The 23,444-nt window shown below is 43.5% G+C and overlaps 2 protein-coding genes across 15 annotated transcripts in view; one reads left to right on the plus strand and one right to left on the minus strand.

The window, feature by feature from the left end:
• Positions 1-4,165, minus strand: part of MAP3K21 (mitogen-activated protein kinase kinase kinase 21) — a 134,098-nt gene extending 129,933 nt beyond the window's left edge. For 6 of the 10 annotated variants that reach the window (XR_014249062.1, XR_014249063.1, XR_014249064.1 and 3 more), the window contains exon 1: positions 3,047-4,162. Coding sequence is in view for 6 of the 10 variants with exons in the window: in XM_082407587.1 (XP_082263713.1) it covers positions 3,047-3,878 (832 nt within the window). In the remaining 4 variants the exon portion in view is untranslated. Of the gene's footprint in view, positions 1-3,046 lie in introns of all 10 variants that reach the window. The other 4 variants (XM_082407584.1, XM_082407582.1, XM_082407585.1 and 1 more) reach the window with 3 other exon arrangements.
• Positions 4,166-18,998: 14,833 nt separating this feature from the next.
• Positions 18,999-23,444, plus strand: part of PCNX2 (pecanex 2) — a 281,650-nt gene continuing 277,204 nt past the window's right edge. Inside the window, exon 1 of one of the 5 annotated variants that reach the window (XM_082407553.1) lies at positions 18,999-19,512. In XM_082407553.1, coding sequence (XP_082263679.1) covers positions 19,360-19,512 — 153 coding nt within the window. In that variant the 5' untranslated portion in view covers positions 18,999-19,359. The remainder of the gene's footprint in view (positions 19,513-23,444) is intronic. The other 4 variants (XM_082407550.1, XM_082407549.1, XM_082407552.1 and 1 more) reach the window with 4 other exon arrangements.

Raw genomic sequence — 23,444 nt, forward strand, 5'->3', positions numbered from 1 at the left:
TTTGCATGACTGTCATCTATCTTCCCTATCTGACTAAGCCCTGTGCCGGCGGGGACACTGTTTGCCATCTGCTTTGCCACTGCTTCCCGGGGCCCAGAAATGCCTGGGACAGGGTGGGCCCTCAAAATCTGTTGAATAAATGAGTTCCAGCTCATGATGAGTTTTCTCTGCTCTGAGTGCATATAAAACCGGCCCTTTTCACAGTAACTCAAGGTTGCCTTGTCTCGCTCTCTAGTTGTGCTATACAGATTTAGCAAAGCGTTTTCTATTTACTTGGCATCTGGGAGTGACAGGGCCTAGCATATTTAAACAACATAAATGATGCTTAAAACTTGCTAATGTGGCTCAACTTTCAATCTTTTGCTATCTGTTAGAGAAGGGACAAAGTTGTTTGTACCATCACAAGATCAGCTTTTATTTCAACATAAACATTGTCTCAGACTATATGACAGAAAAAAAAAAGACCAATGAGAAAAGAGAAAACATATTGAGAGCCGTATCTTACTATGATAAATGTAAACATTTGCTTTAAACAATAATTTCTACTAGCTCGGGTCCAAGTAGTCGTATACTGGCTCTTTGTTACGTGAGTAGACTAAAGAATAAAACTAAAATTCAATATTGATTTTTAAAACCTTGTCTACATTATCATTAACTCACTACCACCATTAGCAAATAACCAATGAAGTCAAACAAAATACACTGTAATAGACTCTCTGCTGTACTCAAACAGTCTGAAAAAGAAGTTATGGCTTCAGGTCTTCCCTGGTGGCACAGTGGTTAATAATCCACCTGCCAATGCAGGGGACACGGGTTCGAGCCCTGGTCCGGGAAGATCCCACATGTTGCAGAGCAGCTAAGCCCGTGCGCCACAACTACTGAGCCTGTGCTCTAGAGCCCACGAGCCACAACTACTGAGCCCGCTGTGCCACAACTACTGAAGCCCGCACACCTAGAGCCTGTGCACCAAAACAAAGAAAAGCCACTGCAATGAGAAGCCTGCGCACCGCAACGAAGAGTGGCCCCCGCTCGCTGTAACTAGAGAAAGCCCGCGCGCACCAACGAAGACCCAACGCAGCCAAAAATAAATAAATAAATAAATTCTAAAAAATTTAAAAAAAAAGAAGTTATGGCTTCATATATAAGAGGGTCTCAAAGTATCTGCATTTATTCATTGAATAAATAACGCCAGAGCCAAGATAAGGCAATGTGCTAGATGCTGTGATCTGTACCTTTTAGGCCCCATTCAAAATGCTATGTTGTAGAAATTAAAAAAACTATAGAAGTGGTCATATCGTAACAAACATTTGGCTAGGTGAGTGACCTAGCCAATTAAGTCTTTTTAAAAGTACGATACTTCAAGTGCAAAGGCAACCCTGCCTGACAATTACAGAAATTAAAATGCTCCAGGAAGTTAGGCAACTTATTCTGAGGGTGAAAAGTCTTTCGAAAACTAAGTTGCAGCACATAATCACCTTCAGATTACATAATATCTCCCAGAGACACAGTTGTCTACTTGTTCCACCCTACAAGTTTTTCTGGTGTCAATAAAAACTATTTAACCACGTTATTATTCCAAGGTCATATTATTTCTTTTCACTATTTAACAGTATTAGTTCTTTTAAAGTTTTTCATTTATACGTTGGAACATGGGTTAATCTAGCCTCCTGTGCTTTTACAAACACTAGCAAACTTGCTCTTCTTTGTGAACAGGCCATATGGATCTCAAGCATTATTACGAAACAGCCTAAGCATAATGCAAAAATAATAGTTACAGACCCTTTAATTTTTCCATCTAAGGATGAGTCCAACCCAAATAGTTTGCCTGTGTTGGTGATTTGTTTTTTGTTTTGGCTGCGCCCCACGTCATGTGGGATCTTAGTTCCTGGACCAGGACCAGGGATTGAACCCGTGCCCCACTGCAGTGGAAGCTTGGAGTCTTAACCACTACACCAGAGAAGTCCCTGTGTTGGTGATTCGATGTCCTGAAACAGAGTAGGCTTGTAAAAGGCCAGGTTCCACGTCTATCACAGAACTGTGGCAACTGCGAAGAACCAGAGCAAGCAGGATGCTCCAGCTGTCCTTAAAATACCCGGTTCTGCAGGAAGCTTCCGGCAGACAAAGGCTCGCCGGACTTCACTGGGGAGAGGGCTTATGGGATCCATGGACAGGACACTCAGAATGTGAAGTGACCTGCAATACTGAAGAACAAACTTTAAGCAGCTAATGCTGTTATATCTTTTATACGATGAAATTTAATAGGCTCTGTGTTTAGTTCATTTGTCAGTTCCTTACTGACATCTGGAAAATGCACCTGATTTATAAACAAAGTGAATGATACAGGCCAGGTCTTCAGGATTTCAAGTACCCGCACAAGGACAATGAACTTGCTCTGAAATCCACCCCAAAGGGCACGATGGCACAAAATGGTGTTTCTGGGTCTGGAGACTATTCACCAACACTCAAGCCACCGAACCAATAATGAAAATCTACTTCATGGGCAGAGACATCTGAATGAAAAGTCTTTGGAAACGTCGAAGGACATGAAGCCATATTTAAAGTGGGAAAGGAGAGACCTCAACACAGTGCTTGTAAAGCTGAAGGAAAGGGCAGTTTGATGTAGGCCACTAGGCAAGACGGGGGGGGGGCCATGGGTTCCCGAGGAAGGCCTCGGTTTGCAAAGTTCTATCCAAATGAACCACTTATTGTACCCAAAGGCCAAACAGCACCGTGAAGTTTCCAGAAAGCCCCGATATTTTACAACTGTGTCTTCGGCAAGCAAGTCTGATCTGCCTTTCTAAAAAAGGCACCTGAAAGAAACCCGGCAAGGTAAGTGTACCACGTGCCCCAAAGCAAGTAACCAGGGTCCAGATGGCCTTCTGAGCCCCGGAAGGCCGGAGCAGGAGGGGCTGCCGGCATCGGGAGGCCGACCCCCGCCTCCTTCCCCCGGGCACCTGGCCCCGCGGAGCCCGCCCAGCACCCGCACCGAGGTGGGCTGCGCGGGGCGCGGTTGCGTCCTCCCCTCCCCCACCCCGCCCTCACTTACTGTTGCTGGACTTGAGGTCCCGGTGCAGGATGGGCACGACGGCCTCCTCGTGCAGGTAGAGCATGCCCCGCGCGATCTGCACCGCCCAGTTGACCAGCACGTGCGGGGGGATGCGGGGCGCGCGGCGCGGCCCGGGCGCGCGGGGGTCCGGGGCGGCGTTGGCGGCGGCCAGCGCGCGGTTGAGCGCGCCGCCGCGGGCGAACTCGAGCACCAGGCAGAGGTGCGGCTGCCGCAGGCACACGCCGCGCAGCTCGATGATATTGGGGTGCCGCAGCATGGCGAAGAGCCGGGCCTCGCGCCGCACGCTCTCGGCCGCCGCCGCCGCGTCCTGGTCCGGGTCCCGGCGCGCCGCCTTCACCGCCACCTCCTGGCCCTGCCAGGTGGCGCGGTACACCTGCCCGAAGCCGCCGGCGCCGATGAGCTCCTGGAGCTCCAGCCTCTCGAAGTCGACGTGCACCGGCGAGCCGGGCCGCGGCGGCGGCGGCCGGGCGGGCGGCGGCGCGGGGCGGGCGGCCGGGCTGCACGGTGCCACGTAGTTGGCGGGGAAGATGCCGAGGCGCCGCTGCACCTGGCCGGCCCACCAGCCCTCGTCGCCCGACACGGCGGCGTCCTGGGACAGCACCTCCACCAGCTGGCCGCGTCGCAGGCTCAGCTCGTCCTCGCCGCGCGCCTCGTAGTCGTACAGCGCGGCCCACAGCCCCGCTCCCGCCGAGGCCGAGGCCGAGGCCGAGCCGCCTGAGGAGGCGGACGACGACGACGCGGAGCCGGCGGGGGCGCCCGGCGCCGGCGACCCCGGCCTGTCAGCCGCGACCTCGGCGCCCGGCAAGGCCATGGGGGGCGACGGCGAGGGCGAGGGCCGAGCGCGGGGCGGCGGGCTCAGCCTCGGGGGCGGCCGGGGGCGCGCATCGTCCGGCAGGGTCACCGCCTGCGCCCGGGAAGGCAGGGAGGAGGAGTCGGGGCTCGGGGACGGCGGGTGTTCACGGGTCCACTACCCGGAGGCCGCGGCTTCAGCCCCCGTTCCTCCTCGGATGCCTCTGCTGCTGCAGCGGTCCCAGCGGCTGCCTGGGCTGTCGCTCCATGGTGGCGCGCTGGGCCTGCGGCCGGCCTGCAGCACGATCGGCCTAGCCGCCGCCTGAGCCCGCCCCCAGGGCCCGCCCCGGCCCCGCCTCGGCCCCGCCCCCTGGGCCAGACACCGCCTGCGCCCGCCCCCTCCGGGCCCGCCCCGCCCCGCCTCGCCCCTCCCCCACGGGCCGCCCCGCCTCCAGGGACAGCCCACCTCACCTGCGCCCACTCCGCCCCCAGGGCCCGCCCACCGCACCCGGCCCGCCCCGCCCCCAGGGCCCTAGGTCGACCCCGAGGCTCGCGCTCTGCGGCTTTGGGTGTGCCGCGCACTTGTGTACCGGGAGGCGGAGCTAGCCCAGGGCTGCGAGAGGTTTCGGGGAAATTGAAATTAAGCCCAAGGTCAGGCTCGGAGACTACTATTCTCCACTCTTCTCTGGAAGCCGGTGGCAGCGGGTGAAGAGGATCTGGTGTCTTAGGCGGGACGGAGAGTGGGCTGAGCGTCGCGGTGCGCCCCGGGACAGGTCCAGAACAGATGGAGAGCGGCTGCGGACCGCTCACTGGGCGGCGTGCAGCCCAGGACTGAGGGGTGACGGAGCACCGGGCAGTGAGCCGCGGGTCAGCGGGGAGCTCATCCTTGGTGACAGATAATCCCGCGTCTGTCTTTATTGTCTGCTCAAAAGGGAAAGGACCTGTGAACCCATAGATTCGGGTGTAGAAGGCATTGGCAACCACGGAGTGCTCGAGCCCCTGGCCTTACATATTCCCTAGGGAAGGCGAATAAAGCTAGAGGGTCTGTTCACAGAAAAGTTAAGTCCTCGCCGATGTGCTGACTTCGTTTACCGGGTGTACGTCAACATCCTGGGAAGCAGGGCCTCCACCCTCCTCCATTTGCTTTGGGTCGCGAACGATCGCCTTCTGATAGCGTCAGAAAGTGAAGCTTTTATGTTTGGAGGCTAGGACAGTTTCAGTTCTAGGGATAGGAAGGAACTTTGGGATTTTCTTGTATGAACATGTTTTCTTCTCTGTAATTTTTGCATTCATTAATTTAGAAAAACCATCTTTGAGGGCTTACTGGTGATGAGGGCTGTGGAAGGGAGTACCATAATTAGTTCTCCTGAAACAGACTGCCACTGTGAGATGTACCCAGCCTCTCTTCCTCTGCGGCCGAAAGCAGCAGTGCCCAGCCCAGTGTCACAGGGCCTTTCCCTCTCCACACTGTTATCCCTCCATGCTACCCCTATTTACAGTTCCTGCTACAATCGCGACAGGCCACAATATCCACACACCCGTGGATCTCTTCTCTATATTGATGGAGATGTTGGACAAAACCCTCCAGGTGTGAATACATCTAATTTAATTAATATTTATTTAGCACTTACTCTAGCCTAGTCTCTAGGTGTAAGAGACTAGGCTAAGGATTGGAGGTTACAAAGCCCCATATCTGGAGAGTAAGAGACAATAAGTAAGTGCCAGGACAAAAGAATAAGCCAAGTGTCCTGGGCTCAAGGCAAAGGAACAATCCATTATGCCTGGATTCTCTGGGGGATGCTTTGATGAGTGTCATTTGAGCTGTGTATGACTAGGATTAATAGAAAAAGGGAAGAAGGACATTCCAGGCAGTGTGAGCAAAGGCATGTGAGTACAAATAAACAGTGGGCTCAGTGAACCGCTAGAGGTTGGGAGTTTCCTGTGGCAGGAGGTGAGGCTACAAAGGTAGAAGAGAGCGCAACTGTAAAAATCCTAAAGAAATGAGAGTGTCCTGTAGGAGGCCAGCGTTTCCTGAAGTGTGGGTCCTTTACTACCCGAGAACAGAGACACTATTTTGCTTTTATAAAGATAGGACATATAATAACATTGAATTACATGTTAAGAAAGTCATTGCCTTTGCAGTTTTCTTTCAGTCTTTCAAATTATACCATTTATTGGCTGTGTGACCTTGAACAAGTTACTTTACTTCTCTGTGGCTCAGTTTTCTCATCTGTAAAATGGGAATTATATGAAATAGTACCTGCCTCATAGGCTGGTTGGGAAGACTGAATAAATTAATAGATGGAAAGGCTTGCGAAGGTGCTTAGCACGTAGTAAATTCTCAGTAAATATTAGCTCTTATTGTGGTATATATATACAATGGGATATTAGCCATAAAAAAGAATGCAATAATACCATTTGCAGCAACATGGATGGACCTAGGAATCATCATATTAAGTGAAGTAAGCCAGAGAGAGAAAGACAAATACCACATGATATCACTTGTAAGTGGAATCTTAAAAAAAAAAAAGATACTAATGAATTAATATATAAAACAGAAATAGGCACATAGACATAGAAGACAAACTTGTGGTTGCCCGGGTGGTGGTGGGGAGGAGGGATAGACTGGGAGCTTGGGATTGGCATATACACATTGCTATATGTGAAGTAGATAACCAGCAGGGACCTACTGTGTAGCACAGGGAACTGTACGTAGCACAGGGAACTGTACTCAGTATTTTGTGATTGCCTGTAAGAGAAAGGAGTCTGAAAGGGAATGTATATATATATATATATATATATATATATATATATATATATATATGTATATGTAAACATATATATATATAGCTCACTTGGCTGCACACCTGAAACTAACACATCATTGTAAATCATACTTCAATTAAAAAAAAAAAAAGCTGCCAGGATGAGCTTGGTCACCCTGTGTGTAATGATCTAACAGGATCACCGCATCAGGGTGTCAGTGACAGGCCATTAAGGCAGTAAACTAGGCGTTATTTATCAGGGTATCTTTGGTGCAGATGCTGTGCATTTAACTTTTTAAGCCCTCCTCAAATCATCTGGGGAATGAGGCTGGGAATGGATAATTACACTGAGAAAAAAATATTAGCTCTTATTATTAATACCCTTTTCAATGAAGAGAGCAAGCAGTTCCTCTGATCAGCCCATTTAGCAAACCTAGTTTCTAATTATTTTGTTTTTCTAGTATTTATATGTATGGTTGGCCACAGATAGCCCCAGGGTGCAAGTTTTGTTACCACATGAGTTTTGGTTTTCAGAGCTTTTTGGGTTCTAGAATTGTGGGTAAGGGTTTGTGGGAAATGTTCAAGATAACCCCACCGAGGTTTCTAGCTTAAGCAATTAGGTGGATGGTAATGATGTTAAATGACCTAGGGAATAGTTTAGGGAGAAGGCTTTTTTTTGGTCATGTTGTATTTGGGATGATTGGGGGACAACTAGCTATAGAGTAGGAATGTCAGAGAATCAGGAGATCAGAAAGGAGAGCATTTATGGTGGGAACAGAGTTTTGGAAGTAATTCTCTAAGCCAATGTCGAACACTTGACATGAACTATTCGGGCCACATAGAGAGCAGGGGGACCCAGTGTGTGCTTCTGCGTTAGAAGCCCTGTCCACAGCTGGCAGACATCCATCCTGGCAGACTCTTCCTGCCCTTCAAGGACTCTCTGCTGCCTTCCAGGACCTCAAGCCTCTCAAGCTCCAGAGGGATCCATCCTCAGGGCCTTCTAAATTAGCTAAACTTGACCCCTTGCTTGACTCACACCTGATACAAAGAGGGGTACCAAGTGGTTATGACTCTCCACACCACGATTCAGAGACTCATCCTGTGGACCCCACCTGAACCTCCAGCAGTGCGATCCCCTGGGACCTTTTCCCCATTTGGGACCTCTGAGCAGGAAACTGTCCTGGCAGGGAGTCTGTCTGTGCTTGATTATTCCTAAAATTCATCATTTGTTACTTTCACATCTGTTTTTTTTAACCCTCTGAATCTTATAGCTGGGGAAATAGCATAGGTGTCCTGTGCTACTCAGAGGTGAGTGCTGTAGCCACGCCCACTCTCTCTGGTCCTGCTCATTCCGCCAGGAAGACAGTAACAAAAGAAGAACAGAGTGTGAAGACAGAACCGACTGACAAATATATTTAAATAGAAGTTGATAAAAATAAGAACCAAGGGGGAAGACTTTAAAGAATCAGACAAAGAGGGTAACAGGTTGGTGTTAGTGAAAACAGAGGGAATGGCCATATGGATTTGCTCTCTTAAAAGAAAAAAGTTGTGGGGACTTCCCTGGTGATGCAGTGGTTAAGAATCTGCCTGCCAATGCAGGGGACATAGGTTCAAGCCCTGGTCAGGGAAGATTCCCACATGTCTCAGAGCAACTAAGCCCATGCGCCACAACTACTGAGCCCACGAGCCACAACTACTGAAGCCTGAGCGCCTAGAGCCCATGCTCAGCAACAAGAGACGCCACCGCAATGAGAAGCCCACGCACCGCAACGAAGAGTAGCCCCCGCTTGCCGCAACTAGAGAAAGCCCGTGCGCAGCAATGAAGACCCAATGCAGCCAAAAATAAATAAATAAAAATAAAGTTTTAAAAAAAAATCAGCTTTAGTTGTGCGCAGGGAGACAATTTATAGTGAAAAAAATAAAGAGTAAGAAAGTGGAGATGGGGAAAGTTAATCTAGAGCTGCCCTTGCCGTCCAGGATCTTATAGAGTCAAGATTAACAAATAGGAGGAAATAGCAATACGAGAGGGACATACTGCTTGGGCTGTGTGGAGCAGTAGGGGAGTTGAAAGGCAGTGGAGATCTGTGAGAAAGAGGGTGACATACAAAATGACCAACTGTCCCAGGTTCCCGACACAGGCCACTCAGGGCTAAAATCCCAGGATGGTCACCCTCACGGTGAGATGGTGTAACAGAGGAGAGAGAACTTTCAGGGTTGGTGGGGTAAACAAGTGGATGGTAAAGACAGGATCATAAGAGGATGAAGAAGAAAACATAAGGAAGAAAGGACAAGGATTTTGGTGTTCACAGGCCATTGTCATGACTCAACGACAGGAAAGAATATTTTCTGGAGAAAAGCTAGAAAGGAAGCCGGATTAGAAAGGACTTAAAAAATGGGTGTCTGGACATGAGGAGAGATGAGAAACCCTGGAGGGGTGAGGAAAAATATTCCCTCAAGAACTATGTGTAAATTCTTTAAGACATGGAACAATCTTCCGGATAAAAAAATGGTTCTTAGAATTTTTAGTTACTTTTATCAGACCTTCATACTTCTAGGTGTAAAACAGTATATTAGGAGCATTAGCAGTTCAATGGAATTGCTCAAACTATTTAAGACAAAAAGCATTTGGATTGATGCCCTGGAACTTTGGAAATGCCAGCTATCATGAATTATTTACCTTGGATTAAATTTGGGAAATGGTGTGTGTGTGTGTGTGTGTGTGTGTGGTGTTTCACCAATGTGGTATAATTTGGTATAACAGCAAGAGTCTGCAGACAGTCCTGGGTTCCAATCTTGACTTTGTCATTACTTATTACATGACTCTAAATGTTTTTCCACTGTCTCTGCAAAATGGTAGAACAACAGTATCTGCCCCGTGGTGTTGTTCTGAAGATTCATTGAGCTAGTATATTAAAGCATAGCACTTAATTAGTGCTAATAAATGTTAGCTTGTATTATTTTAATCTTCATTACTATTCATAGAGGAGCCATTAGAATAGAAAATTCAACAGAAAGCATATTTATCCTTTTTTTTTTTTGGCTTCCATTTGGTATATTTTCCCATACAAGATCAATTTCACCTGCCAAGAAAAATTCTAAAATTTTCACAGGGTGTTCAGAATTAAAAGTTGGGATGGTAATTTCCAAGGGTCTTGGGCATATGACATCACAAAACATAATGCTTTTTATGTTAACCAAATTATACATATTTGCAAGTAATTATACATATTTGCAAGTAATTTTTATTATTATTTATTTACTAACTTTATTTATTAACCAGTATTCTTGATATTCATCCATCATGGACCATGCCACAATAAAGCCAAGTAATAATATAGTTTGCAATAGTGATAGAACAGAGTATACAGAAAAACGGTGCATCTTTCAACATCTTTTATTGTTTTTTTTGAGTGTCAGGCAGTAATCTAGGTACTTGGGATATTAAGGTGAACAAAACAAAGAAAGTTCTCTTTTATCATGGAACTTATATTTTAAAGGCAGTAGGTGGGAAATAGAATAAATATGCAAATTACATTGCATATTAGAATTTGATAAATACTGTGTAAAAATAAAAAGGAAAGCAAGAAAAGATGCATCAGGAATGGGGGGGAAGGTGGAATGAACTGGGGCATTTTGTGGTGGTCAACAGGGTAGAGAGGATGGCCTCCTTGAGAAGAAGAGATTTGAGCAAAGACTTGAAGGACAGAAAGGATTGGACAGGCAATTATCTGGAGAAAGGTTAAGTGAGCAAATACCACAAAAGAGTTCACAATGTACTTTGACTTTCCCGTTGTCAGGGGAAGGCCCAGCTCATTACCTCAATGTTGTAGCTGGGGAGGTATAAGTGAGTGTGGTGAGCAAAACACAGCATGGAGTACTTTTTGTTGTTGTTTTGTTCTTTACTTAGACTACTTTATTTTTTATTGAAGTACAGTTGATTTACAATGTTGTGTTAATTTCTGCTGTACAGCAAAGTGATTCAGTTATACATATATATATTCTTTTTCGTTATGGTTTATCACAGGCTATTGCATATGGTTCCCTGTGCTATAATCCGGTTCTCTGGCTTCCTTTTCATGAGTTTAAAGATGTGGGGTTAAATGAGTAATAATAACAATGACGACAATGGCGATGATGATGATTCATCAATTATAATAAGTTAACACTTACTGGCATGTTCTCTAAGTGCTGAAGCTTTGAATTCGGTCTGTGTGTCAGGTTGCTGTTTATTCCCAAAGTTGCACCTGGCTTTCAGCTTTGGACAGAGTCATCATGATTTTTAGAATTTCTGTAACTTTAATCACTGGACAGGACTGGCCCCTTGCCTGTCCACGCTTAAAGTTACAGATTCCAGTCAGGGCTACTCAGATGCACAATGAACTACTTCATTGAATAATACAACAATGTAAAAACCTGAGTGGTTTCAGAAAGCCAAGGTCTTTTTTAAAACTCTTTACGATATCCCTTCTAAAGGAAAGCTACAAAGCTCATGACCTTGGACCTTAGATAGGAAGGTCGTCATTCCCCTCTGAGTTGCCATTTTTGTACATTCTGTCCTACTAGAATTAGTTTTCTTTTATTTGTAATTTACTAGACTCTTCAAATATAATGACTAATTCTTCATAAACTGCTAGAAATATTAAACAGAGGACACAGAGGACAAAGATGATTAAAAAAAAAAAAAAAAGAGCAACTTATCCTCCTAAGATTGTAGTGAATAAACCATAGGCTAATGGGTTTATACTTGCTATGTTTCGTTTTTATTAAGTGCCATCAGCTTGCTAGTTACATTACAAAACATACAGTAAGTTCATGTTCTTGATCAGAATGTCTAATTCTTGGACTCATGGCTCACAGACTCATGGGTCTGTTTTTGTGAGCTGACTTTTCTACTCTGAACAAATTTACTCTGTTGTGCTCTTTTATGGTATTCATTCTATGGAAATGATGGTTTCCTGCACCTCAGATCTATCTTGGGGGTCTAACCTTCCTAAAATAGACTGAGACACACAACAAATTTACACCACTGACCTTCTTAGAGACCTTGGGCTTTGGTTTCAACAGCCCAATTTTTTAATCTACATATAAAATTAGAGAAATATCAACATAGTCACTTAAGAATATGATGAGTACCATGAGAATTAATGGTAACAAAATTAAACAGCTCTTTTGAAATTCTTAGAAGAAAAACACGAAATAAATCCAAGAATTTTTTTTCTATTACTGCTTTCAGCATATGCTAATTCAGCACTGATCTACATGGTTCAAGGTTCTTTCATGAAGTAATCTCTTTCTCTAAGTCTTTTTAAATCTCTGCTGAAATTTCTTCAGGACTCTTAAATCAACCCAGCTGACCTTTTCTTCCTTTAAACACAAAGGTGGAACGTACCAGTTATAAGTACCCTGCTTCCATCCATTCCTGCTGCCACCATTTCTCCTGCCTCAGTGTTAGTTTTAATCTCTGTAAGAATTTCCAGGGCCCAAAGCCACAGCATCTGCGTCATCATGTGAACTTCCTGATTTTCTGGGTGTTACTGTTACCTTCTAGGTTGGTTTTATTATCCTGAAGGAGCTGATGAATGTGAAGTACTTTGAAAACTGAAATGTGTCCTGTAAATGTCAAGTATTGTTTTGTGGTTGCTACGTACAGGATTATTTGAAGTCTTCCTAATCTTTTCTCAAGTCACTTGATAGAGTTGAGGCTTCAGTGAGGGAAATCCTCTAGGGAGTATCTATTTCAGGGAGGATTTTCTTATCTAATAATGCTCTTGGGCAAACTGGTTTTCTATAATAACTGTAAGAATACCATTAAAAAAAAAAACAAATGCAACCTCTCAAAGATTAGAAATTTAACATCTTAAAAAAATATTAACAAATTATGGTATATTCAACAGGTAGAATCTGAGCCCCAGCTTCCACTTATACTGGATATTGATTTTCCTTAATATTAAGTTTGGTACTGGAAACCTTATTTTTCCTACTTTGATGGATTCTAAGTCTGCTTTTTCAAGTGAAACTAATATTCTTTTAGCAGTTTATTATTCCCTTGACTAGTTGTCTCCATCTTTTAATATTTTCCATGTTTAGAATCCATCTAGAAAGAAGCTAGAAAATCTTCTATGTGTGTGTGTTCTAATTATTTTTGCAGCCATATTTTAAAAAATATTTTCTTACTGTGACTGAGACTGACATCTTTTCAGACATTTGAGTCATTTGAATTAACCTTTCTGTGAACTATCTGTTCTTTCCCTTTGTCCATTTTTGGTTGGTCTTGTCTTACTTCTTGTTGATTTTTAGGAGGTCTGTGTGTATTAAATGACTTATCTATATGACTTAAATATGAGGTGCACATATTTTTACTGGTGTGTCTAGATTTTTTCTCCTTGTGTGATTTTTTTTTGGCTGTTGTTGAACACTTTATTTTTATTTATTTATTTAATTGAAGTATAGTTGATTTACAATGCCGTGTTAATTTCTCTTGTACGGAAAAGTGATTCAGTTATACATACAATTTTTTTATATTCTTTTCCATTATGGTTTATCTGTGACTTTTTTTTCTTTAATGAAGATGTTTTCTCTTCTTTTTCTTTTCACTTCTATGTAGTTGAATCTTTTCCTTTATGGATTCCAGGTCATAGTAGAAAAGACTTCCTTAGTTCTTGAAAATGATTTTCCATAAGTTTTCGTTTAGTGTTCCCCCCAACCCGACCCCCCTCCATCCTTCTAGCTCACTGACATTTCTGTCTACTTGTGCCCTAGGACCACAATATTATAGTATCGGCTAGGACTAATCCTCCTCACTAATATTCGTTTCCAGAATTTTCCTGGCAATTCTTCTTATTTATCTATACGGGACACAAACTAACATCGTATGTGTAAGCAGCACCCAGATCAGGAAACAGAGCACCAGTAGAAACCCAGGAACTCCTTGCTCTTCCTTCCATCACTGTCTCAACATCATAAATTAGGTTTCCCTCTCTTCAAATTTTACAGAAATGGAATCAGATTGTGTGTACTCTTCTGAGCTCATGGTGCTCAGTAAGCTTTTATTCGTTAAGATTCATCCCTGTTGTGGGGTGTATTTTTAGTTTGTTCCTTTGGGTTTCCTAAATTGGGATTATGTTAGGGGTTGCAAACTAATTCACCAAGACTTTGTAACATTGAATCTTCCAGGCTCACAACTTTCTACGCCCTTCCATTTGTTTAGTATTTTTGTTTGCTTGTGTCCTTTGATAGCTCTTTAAGGTTTTCGTCATGTGGATATCTTCTCTAATACTTTGACCAGTGTTCCCAGACCACATGAAATAATGATTTTGATAATGGACATCCTAAATTTACCTCCTTTAATGGGTACCCTTTAGGTGATGAATCATCTTTGTATTCCTGGAATGAATCTCCCTTTGGTTTTTATGTGTTGCTGCATTCACTTTGCTAATATTTAATTTGGATTTTTGCATGAATATTCATACTCGTGATTGGGTATAGTTATGGCATTTTATTTTATTTTTGGAATGTATGTTATGTTACCTTCATGTAAAGGATTTGGAAATGTCTTTCTTCTTTTTCAGTGTTCTGAAACAGTTTAAATTACACTGGAATTACCTGTCTCATAGAAGTTTATGTACAAATCTGCTTTGCAAGAGTTTGGGTCTAGTGCTTCTTGAATGTATACCATTTTTATAATATTCTCTATTTCTTCTGTAAGCTCATTGTTTGCTTTAGATTTTCTCTCTTCTGGGGTGAGATTTGGTAATTTAAATTTTCCTAGATAATTACCCATTTCACCTAGGTTCCCACATTTATTTACATACTCTGTAGCAAAGTATTCTCTTATGATTATTTTAATTTCTTTCTTTTCTATTGTTTTATCCTTTTTATCTTTTTGCCTATTTATGCTTTCTACCTTTGCTTCTGTTCAGATGAGCTACTGATTTATCTATTTTATTGCCCTCCCCCTAACAAAACTTTTGTGTTTTTGTATTTATTTATTAGTTCTATTGTTTTTCTTTTTTCTAATGATTAATCTCTGCATTTATATTCATTACTATTTTCCATCTGCTTTCCTTGGGTTTGTTGTTGTTATTCTTTTCCTTGAGTTCAATGCTTAATTTATTTTCATTGTTTCTTGTGTTAATTAGGGTAGGCTAAGCTGCAGTAGCAAATGGATCCCCCATTTTGGTAACAACACAATAGAAATTAATTTATTTCTATTGTAATTTATTTCCAAGTAAGAAGCAGGCATTTAGGCTGGTGAATCAGCTACACCGTGCTGAGGCCATTCAGGGCCCTGGTGTTCTGCTTTGAAATCATTCAATTATTTTTTGCTAAATGGAACCAGAAACAGTCAATATTGCACACGCATTCTTTCTTTTATTCTTTCCCAATTTTCTTCTCCAGAGTCATGGGCTCAGTAGCTGTTGGTAGGTCATCTGAGTCCCTGAAGAGAACACTTTTACCAAATAATTTAATGCTGCATAACTTGGGTCTCCATCTTTCCAGCCTGCAAGATGTTTCCTTGCTCAACAGCTGCTAAGCCAATGCTGACTATTTTAGGTTTTATTACATTTGTACACTATTTCAAGGTAATAATTTCTGTGTTAGGGTAGGTTGTGCTGCAGTAACAAGTAAACTCCCAAAATTTAGTCACTTCACAGAATAAAAATGTATATCTTGCTTATTAAAAGAATAACTGGACAGGAATTCTTGCTTTATGCAGCTGTGTTTACAAGCAGATATAAGAATAGAGGGATTATAAACAAAAATATATTTGTACTTTTTTTATATGTACTTGCATAGTTACCTTTATGGGTGCTCGTTATTGCTTTGTGTGGATTGGAGTTATTGTCTAGTGTTGTTTAATTTCAGCCTAAAGACGCCCTTTTATCTTTCCATAGGGTTCTGTAGGGTGGGTCACTGAGCTTGGGATGGAGGAGGGGTGAGAAGAGCCCCTGGTAAAATGTCACAGACTCTACTGTCTTACCTAAGTTCCTTACTTCCTCTTGGATGGATGATTTGCAGTTCAATCTATGGCTTTGGTTAATTTTTAGGGTTCTGAAATGATTGTTCTTAGTTGCTCTGCCTGTATTTTCATTGCTTTTGTGGGAGAGTGAGTTCACCAAGGTCCTGCTCTGAATGGAGATGTCAGTTGCCCTAGGATCTATCTTAATGTTAATTTTTTTTTTTTTTGTCATTTTGGGGGTAGGGGCATGAGGCACCCTTTCAATGTTTAGGTAAAGTCCTCTTTTATTTCTGAAAAGTTTTAAAATTAGATTTTAGAATACGCTTTGGGTCCTATTTCTATTCTGTTCTTCAGGGACACTAATTTGTATATAAGGTTAAAAAATTGTTTTACATAAATAAAGGCCACAGTGGCCTTCAGAAGACATGAACAAACTAATCAGGTGAAAGAAGAAGTGTCATTTTGGAGGCAAGCTTTCCAGAGTATTGAATTCACCCTTGTTTAAAGTCTTTTCTTGCTTTGCTATGTCAGCAACGGGCTGTATTTTACTGCATCTGATGCAGCGCTCTGGTGCCACCTAGTGCTACAAGTGAGTAAAGGCCACTCTGCTTTTTTCTTCACTTTTTTTCAACAACAACAACAATAATAATAACGGGTGTTTTCTACTTCAAACTTGACTGAGTTATAATATGCAGTAAAAAGAACAAAAATGTGTTTTACATTATGTTTTTACTCTTAGGCAGAATGAGGCATATTTGGGAAAATCTCAAATGATTTTGGAGTGAAGGGTTAGTATTCTATTCATTAGGAATTTTTCCTAAATGCAGTCTTGTTGTCTTTATTTCCATACTTCTTCATGCCTACTGACTGAGGATTAGCCTGTCTTTTCTCTGCTCTCTCCAAATTCTTTATGGATGCTCTATGAAATCCCTGCATCCTTATAAATAATCTCTGCTCAACAGCTGCTAAGCTCCAACTCCTACACAAAGAACCTACCCTATGCCTGCACTTCTCTGTGCTCCTTCTCCATGTGTGTCCTCCATGTCCTGACGTTATCCTCTCTACTGTATAATTCTACCTCCGTTAGAAATACCTTACTTTAGGACTTCCCTGGTGGCACAGTGGTTAAGAATCTGCCTGCCAATGCAGGAGACACAGGTTTGAGCCCTGGTCTGGGAAGATCCCACATACCGTGGAGCAACTAAGCCCGTGCACCACAACTACTGAGCCTGCACTCTAGAGCCTGTGAGCCACAACTACTGAGCCCACACGCCGCAACTACTGAAGCCCGTGCGCTTAGAGCCCATGCTCCACAACAGGAGAAGCCACCGCAATGAGAAGCCCACGCACCGCAATGAAGAGAAGCCCCCGCTCATCGCAACCAGAGAAAGCCCGCGCGCAGCAACAAAGACCCAATGCAGCCAAAAATAAATAAATAAATAAATTAAAAAAAAGAGAAATACCTTACTTTATATTTCTGACCTCTTTAAAAAAAAGGTTTACAGGTTTATGACTTTCAAGGTAATATAAAAAGTTTCAATAATAAAACATAATCCATCCAAAAGAAGCCAAGAAAGAGATGAAGAAAGAGGCAGCCACTCCTGATTGGTAGGTGGCAGGTTTAAGAAGCAAGAGAACTTACATACGGGGCTTGTCTTGGGTGGCCACAAGACAGGTAGATCTCCATGCCTGCCCGCCAGAAACTTAAAGAGTTTATATAGAGGCCTTAACGGGGTTCAGTCAGGTATACAGTCCATATGGTCCAACCACACATTACTCTCTCAAGGCTGCATCCTTGAAGTGGCTCCTAGCATAGGGATGGTGGGCAGGACATACCTTCCAGCAATATGCCTTCCATATGGGCATCTCCAAGAGGAGACATATATTCAATTCCATTGTAGCATACAGCACATTTAATTGCAAGTCTTTGTTGATTTGCCTGTCTCCCCTTGTAGTCTGTGAACTCCTTCATGGTAGTAACTATATTTTTTATATTCGCTTTCTCTCCTTCAACAAAATGCCTGGCACACAGAAGGTGCTCAATAAATATCCTGATGAATCAGGCACGAATGAATAAAGGCACTCCTTCAGTGCAAGAATAGACCTATGTCTTCTGGACTCAAGCACATGAGAGTAATCCTTTACTGTGGGTCTTTTCTGTGGAGTTGATTGATTGATTGATTGATTGATTCATTAAACATGTATAGAGTGCCTGGTAGGTTTCAAGCGATGAGCCCATATTAAAAGAATCATCCTCTGTACCTTTGAGAAAATGACTCAGTACAGAAAGCAGTGTTATTATATGTTGGTTAGTCATTCCTGCAGATGAATGCTGAGTAGATTAAAGAGTGGTTAAAGCTGAAGACTTACACACCAGTGTGACATTGGACTTCCACGTCCCCGACCTGCTCCTCAGGATGGCCCTCCCCTGGTTTCATTTCCGCATAAGGAGGCTTATGCCTTTACTGGGCCTGCCTAAGGCGGCCAAGAGCAAAAGCTGCTGCAGACCAGAGCATGGCCGGGGCATATACAGGTGCACATATCAGGTGAGGTAAGCATGATGCAGAAAAGGCATGTTTGGGGATCATGGCATCTTTCTAATACTCGTTCTTCCCCAGAGGCCCTAACTCACACGAGGCTTTCGCTGCTCATACCTAAGGAAGACGTGTTCCCTTTTATCTCCACGCGTCCCAAAGCCTGCTGTCTGCAACAACATGAAGCTCATTTACTTTAGGTTATCAGTTACTAATAATGAGAGCTTCCTTTCCTCATTCTAAGACAGCAAGTTCCTCTTTATTTCTTCCCTGTCGAAAACCTGCTTTCAGAAGAGAATCTGAAATTTCTCTACTATAAAAGTTTAAAAATTATTAGTTCAATGATACCCTCTAGTGGGTCTTCCTATCTAAACAGTATACCCGATTGATGCCTGGGATTATGTTCTAGGAAACATATACAAAGGCAGGTAGCCTAACTGAGGCTCCTGAAATTATTCCCGAAAGGTGGTTATTTTCGTTATCTGCCAGGCTGGACAACAGCAGGGCAGAGGAGAAAAGGTCAGGGAGGAAAAGAGATCAGGGTCAAGGGCGCAGGTAGAGCTTAGCCAGTAGAACGTCTGGGGTCAGCAGTCAGTTAAGGAGAATAAAACTGTGCAGGCAGTGCTCAGGGCAAGAAATTACACTGAGTGATGTGTGACAGGAGCTGGAGTTACATAACTATTTTGGTGCAGGCTGCAAAAAAAGGCAAAGGAAAAGGACCATGTCCTGGTTTGTCTCTTCTGCCTGAGAACATCTTTGATTTTTAAGCTTTCCACGGTCCCTAATAGGAAGATGAGGTGAAAAGGTCGGGGGGAGCTGTCAGAGGTAAAAGAAGAGGCTGGAGGGACTCAGAAATTCTTCTCGCCCTCGCGCCCCCCTCGCCGCCCTCCACCAAGGAAGGCCGGTGGAGTGAGTGTAGGCGGGCGCTGGGCGGGGCCTCTGGAGCATCCGCCCAGCAGCCGCCTCTGAGCACCATGGGAAAATCCTTCCTCCCGCGGACATGGCGTCTACCTGCCCGGCGGCAGCAGCCGGCGCCGGCGCCGCGGTCCGCGGGTGCGGGCAGAAGGGCAGTTGGAGCTTCGGTGGTGGGGCGGAAGGAGCTGGAGGGGGCGGCGGCGGCAGCGGAGGCGGCGTCGTCGTCGTCGGTGACGCCGCGCGAGGGCCCGAGTGTTAAAGCTGAGGGCGTCCGGGCGGCGGACGGCTGGCAGCGGGCCGCGCGGCGCGCGCCGGCCCCGGGGCGCAGGCATGGGGTCCCGGGTGCTGCAGCTGCTTCGGCAGGGCGTGTGGGCCGCGCTCACCGGCGGCTGGTACCACGACCCGGATCAGAGCAAGTTCACTAACAGCTGCCACCTCTACCTGTGGCTGTTCCTGCTGCTGCTGCCCCTGGCCCTGCACCTGGTGAGTGGCGGCGTTCAAGCCCTGGGGAAACCTCCGAGTCTGCCTCGGGATGGAAAGGATGGGCAGTGATTCCCTAAGAGGTGGGATGGGGAGGGTCTTCGAGAATTTGGGACAGAGAAAGTAACGGGAAAGGAGAAGGGGCTCTCCGGCAGGAAAAAGAAGTAGGAAGGACTTTGGGGGCTCTGGGACTCATTACGAATTGATGCCAGCTGTGCCGATGAGTCAGGCTCTGCGTGTCGCTGTGGATGGTTGAACCTGTTTTGTACGTGCACAGTCCCAGGCCCCTCGGCTGGGTACCTTGTGATAATGTTTGGTAGAGGCCGCTGTGCATGATAGCCAAAAGGCAAAATGAAATGTTAAAAGCAAACCTGTTTCCGTTGTTGATCTTTTACCCCCTTTCCTCCTTTCTTGTTTTGCTTTGGGAAGGCAGGTTCAATGATCAGTTGCTCAACTGGCGATTTCCAGATCACTGTGTAAAGAAATCTGTAGAAAAATGTAATGATGGATCAATCTAATGTAATTTATTTGACCCTTTAGTGAGGTTACACAGTTGAGTGCTTGCTGAGTAACTACACAGATGACCTTCTTAGGTAAACAAACCTTATTGAAACAATGTTTAACCTTATTTGAAAAGCTCTACAAGCAGGGTACTCCGTGTCATATTAAATGTTAAGAATCTAATTTTGATATGTCTGTTGAAGGTCTTTATTCCTAAAACATAATTTGATCATGTTCTCCACAGCAAAAATCTTCAGTGAGTTTGCATGGCTGACAGAATCCCAGTTTGACATTAGAGGTTGTCTGTGATTTGGCTCCCATTTATTGTTTTTCTGGTAGTTTAGACACAGGATCAGAATTCTGGCTCTGAAGTCAGGCTGCCTACATTAAATTTTGGGTTCACCTCTTACCAGTTCTCTGACCTTGGGCAAGTTACTTTTACCTTATCTGATTTTTAAAATTTTCTTACCTGTGAAATGAGAAAAACACTAGTACCAGATGTGAAGTGTTGTTTTGGGGATTAAATAAGCACATAAAGCTATCCATCTTTCTGGCTTGACCTGGGATTGGACTCAGACCTGGTGTAAATTTCCGTTTTGCTACTTATTAGCTGTTTGACCTGATAGTTGACCTATCTAAATCTTAGTTTTGTCATCCTTAAAATAGATGGGATAATGACCATTTCATGGGAAAAATAAGTAAATTTCATGTAAAAAGCACTTCACACAGTGGCTAATCCATGGAGACCCTTTAATAAATGGTTTCTTTTTAATAAATGTAAGTTTCCTCTTCTTCTGTGACCTTGTCCCTCCTGTTTCCTTAGCCTATAGGGCCCAATGTTTTCTCTTTGTCTAGAGGGGCAGCGCAGCAGAGAGAAGAGGAACACAAGCTTGGGTTCAGTCCTGGTTCTTCTGCTTACTGGTTGTGTGAGCTCAAGCAAGCTTGAGCTTTCTGGTGTGTAAAGCAGGACTAAGAGTACCTGCCTTATAGGGTGCATAGGAGGATTGAATGAATTAATGAATAGAGAACTGAATGAATTAATGAACAGTTGATTGAATGAATGAATGAAAGTACTTCTCAGTACTGACTTTATTTTTTCCCCATCGTTCACTTGCCAAAATCGAAAGCCCACTGGAAAGGCCATCTCTGTCTAGGCTTCCCTGATCCCACTTACCTAGAATTAATTTCTCTTCTCTCTTGCCCTAATACCATTCTGTATTTCATGTCAGTACTATGGCACATTTTGAATTCTGTACTTCGTTGTTGGAACATGTATTTACCTCTACTCCTCGGTTGTGAGCTTTTTGATTTTTTCAGGATGTGGTTTTTGATTTTGTTGATTCATCTTGGTTTTCCTTGTTGTACCTAGCAAAGTGCCCTGCATTTGTCTCACAATGATCTCACACATAATAAACTGGTAGAAATAAAATCAACCTGCCTCTCTTTCTCTTCCAACCAGCATTAGGTTGTCTACCTCACAACATATTTTTAGTATTTCCTGATAATGATCTAATCCCACTCCTCAGCAACAACCAGAGTAACATTTAATGTATATCCCTGCAGATGTTTTTTTATGAGTACGGGCTCATTTTTACATAACTCCTTTTAAGATTTGATGTATGCAATGCTTGGAACCCTTAATTTCTACCTAATTATGCTTCATTGAGTAGCTTGATTTCTACTTTATATTTGTAAATAGGAAATTGTCCTTAGTTAAGCTCCTCTTTAATGATATTTCAAAATAATTTTTGGCTAAATCTCAAGAGTTTAGAAAGCAAAAAACTGATACCTTAAATACTTTAATTCTTATATCAAACCAGTTATACTAAAATTTCTATGTTTTTATACCAGTGTGCCTTTAACGATTACAGAGTCATTTTATGTGAGTGCATTTATTACATGGCTACTTTTTAATATATAGCCTATCTTATTGAAAAAAATGCAGGTAGTCCTTTTCTTGCTCCAGTCTCTGAAAATAACCTTAGAAATAAAAGACCCTTCTTCCCCAATGCAGCGTTCTGTTCTCTGGGTTTTGATGCCTAAATATATTTTTCTGCACTTCAGTGCTGCCTGTGATTTTTAACATCTTTCTCAGTTTGTTCCGCTTTTGAGAACTTGGTCCAAAAAAATCCCTGGCTGCTTGCTGAACTTCTGTTATTTAAGGGGCCCTGAACTTTTCTGGGTTTTGCACAATTTGATTAAACATGTTTAATCAAGACAGTTCCACTGCAGGGAGAATCCACACTTTTATTTAATGGGGACCTTGAATATGTAAATTAAAATTTTATTATTAATTATTGAGGCAAACTGATCTCTAAGCCCCAGCATTTACTTAGGTCTGGTTGGAAAATAGGTTATTTATTAGCATTTATAAGCTATATATTTTCAAGAAATGCTCAAAAGTATGTACCTAAAAACGTTAGGTCTATTTAGATAATTTGGAAAGAGTTTTACTTTGTTTTATTATCAGCCTACTTTTAAAAAAAAAAAGTTTATTTATTTACTTGGTTGCGCTGGGTCTTAGTTGCGGCAGGTGGGCTGCTTAGTTGTGGCAGGCGGGCTTCTTAGTTGCGGCTCACTGGCTTCTTAGTTGCGGCATGTGAACTCTTAGTTACAGCATGCATGTGGGATCTAGTTCCCGGACCAGAGATCGAACCTGGGCCCCCTGCATTGGGAGCACAGAGTCTTAACCACTGTGCCACCAGGGAAGTCCCATATCAGCCTACTTTTAATTTGGACCAACTGAAAGATGCGTTTGTCATTAGAGATGTTTAACCTTTCATTTATTACACATGGTCTTGTACTTATTATTTTGAGATAACCAACAGAGATTCATGTAGAGCTTTAGGACAGGAGCATCCTGGGCATGATTCTCACCCTTAAGAAGTTCTGACAGCACCAGGCTAGTGTCAAAAGACGTCCCTGCTCTACTACCTATCAATTGTGTGATCTTGTGCAAGTCTCTTCACTTCTCCGGGCCTCAGTTTTCTCATCTGCAAAATGGGGATAGCGAGTTTCGCTTTATAGATTTAAGCAACTGAGATCCAGAGGGAGCGGGTTACTTACTCAAGACCATCTAAGTAAGAGTAGTGATATTCAGAATTTTAGCTGAGGTCCTGTTGTCTCCAAGTCTGTGGCCTTGTCAGAGCACTGCGCCGCTGACCTGCTGTTCACGAGGGCATCCGAACTCCCTGAAACAGTGACCCCTCATCAAGGGAAGTTCTGATCATACTGGTGGTAGTAAGGTCAACCTGAGTAGTGGAAAAAATGGGGTGGAGCCTTCACATTCTTCAAGACCCCATGCCGGGCAACGTTATATATGATTTTCACACAGAAAACCTGTCCTTTATTTTATGGCTGTAGCTTTATGTTTCCTCTGATTTTCTTGTCTGTTAGCCAGACTTGCTGTGTTTCCAGTTCTGCTTTTTAATTTA

Source organism: Balaenoptera borealis, assembly GCF_965194805.1.
Source record: "Balaenoptera borealis genome assembly, chromosome: 10".
In the NCBI taxonomy this organism is placed as follows: domain Eukaryota; kingdom Metazoa; phylum Chordata; class Mammalia; order Artiodactyla; family Balaenopteridae; genus Balaenoptera; species Balaenoptera borealis.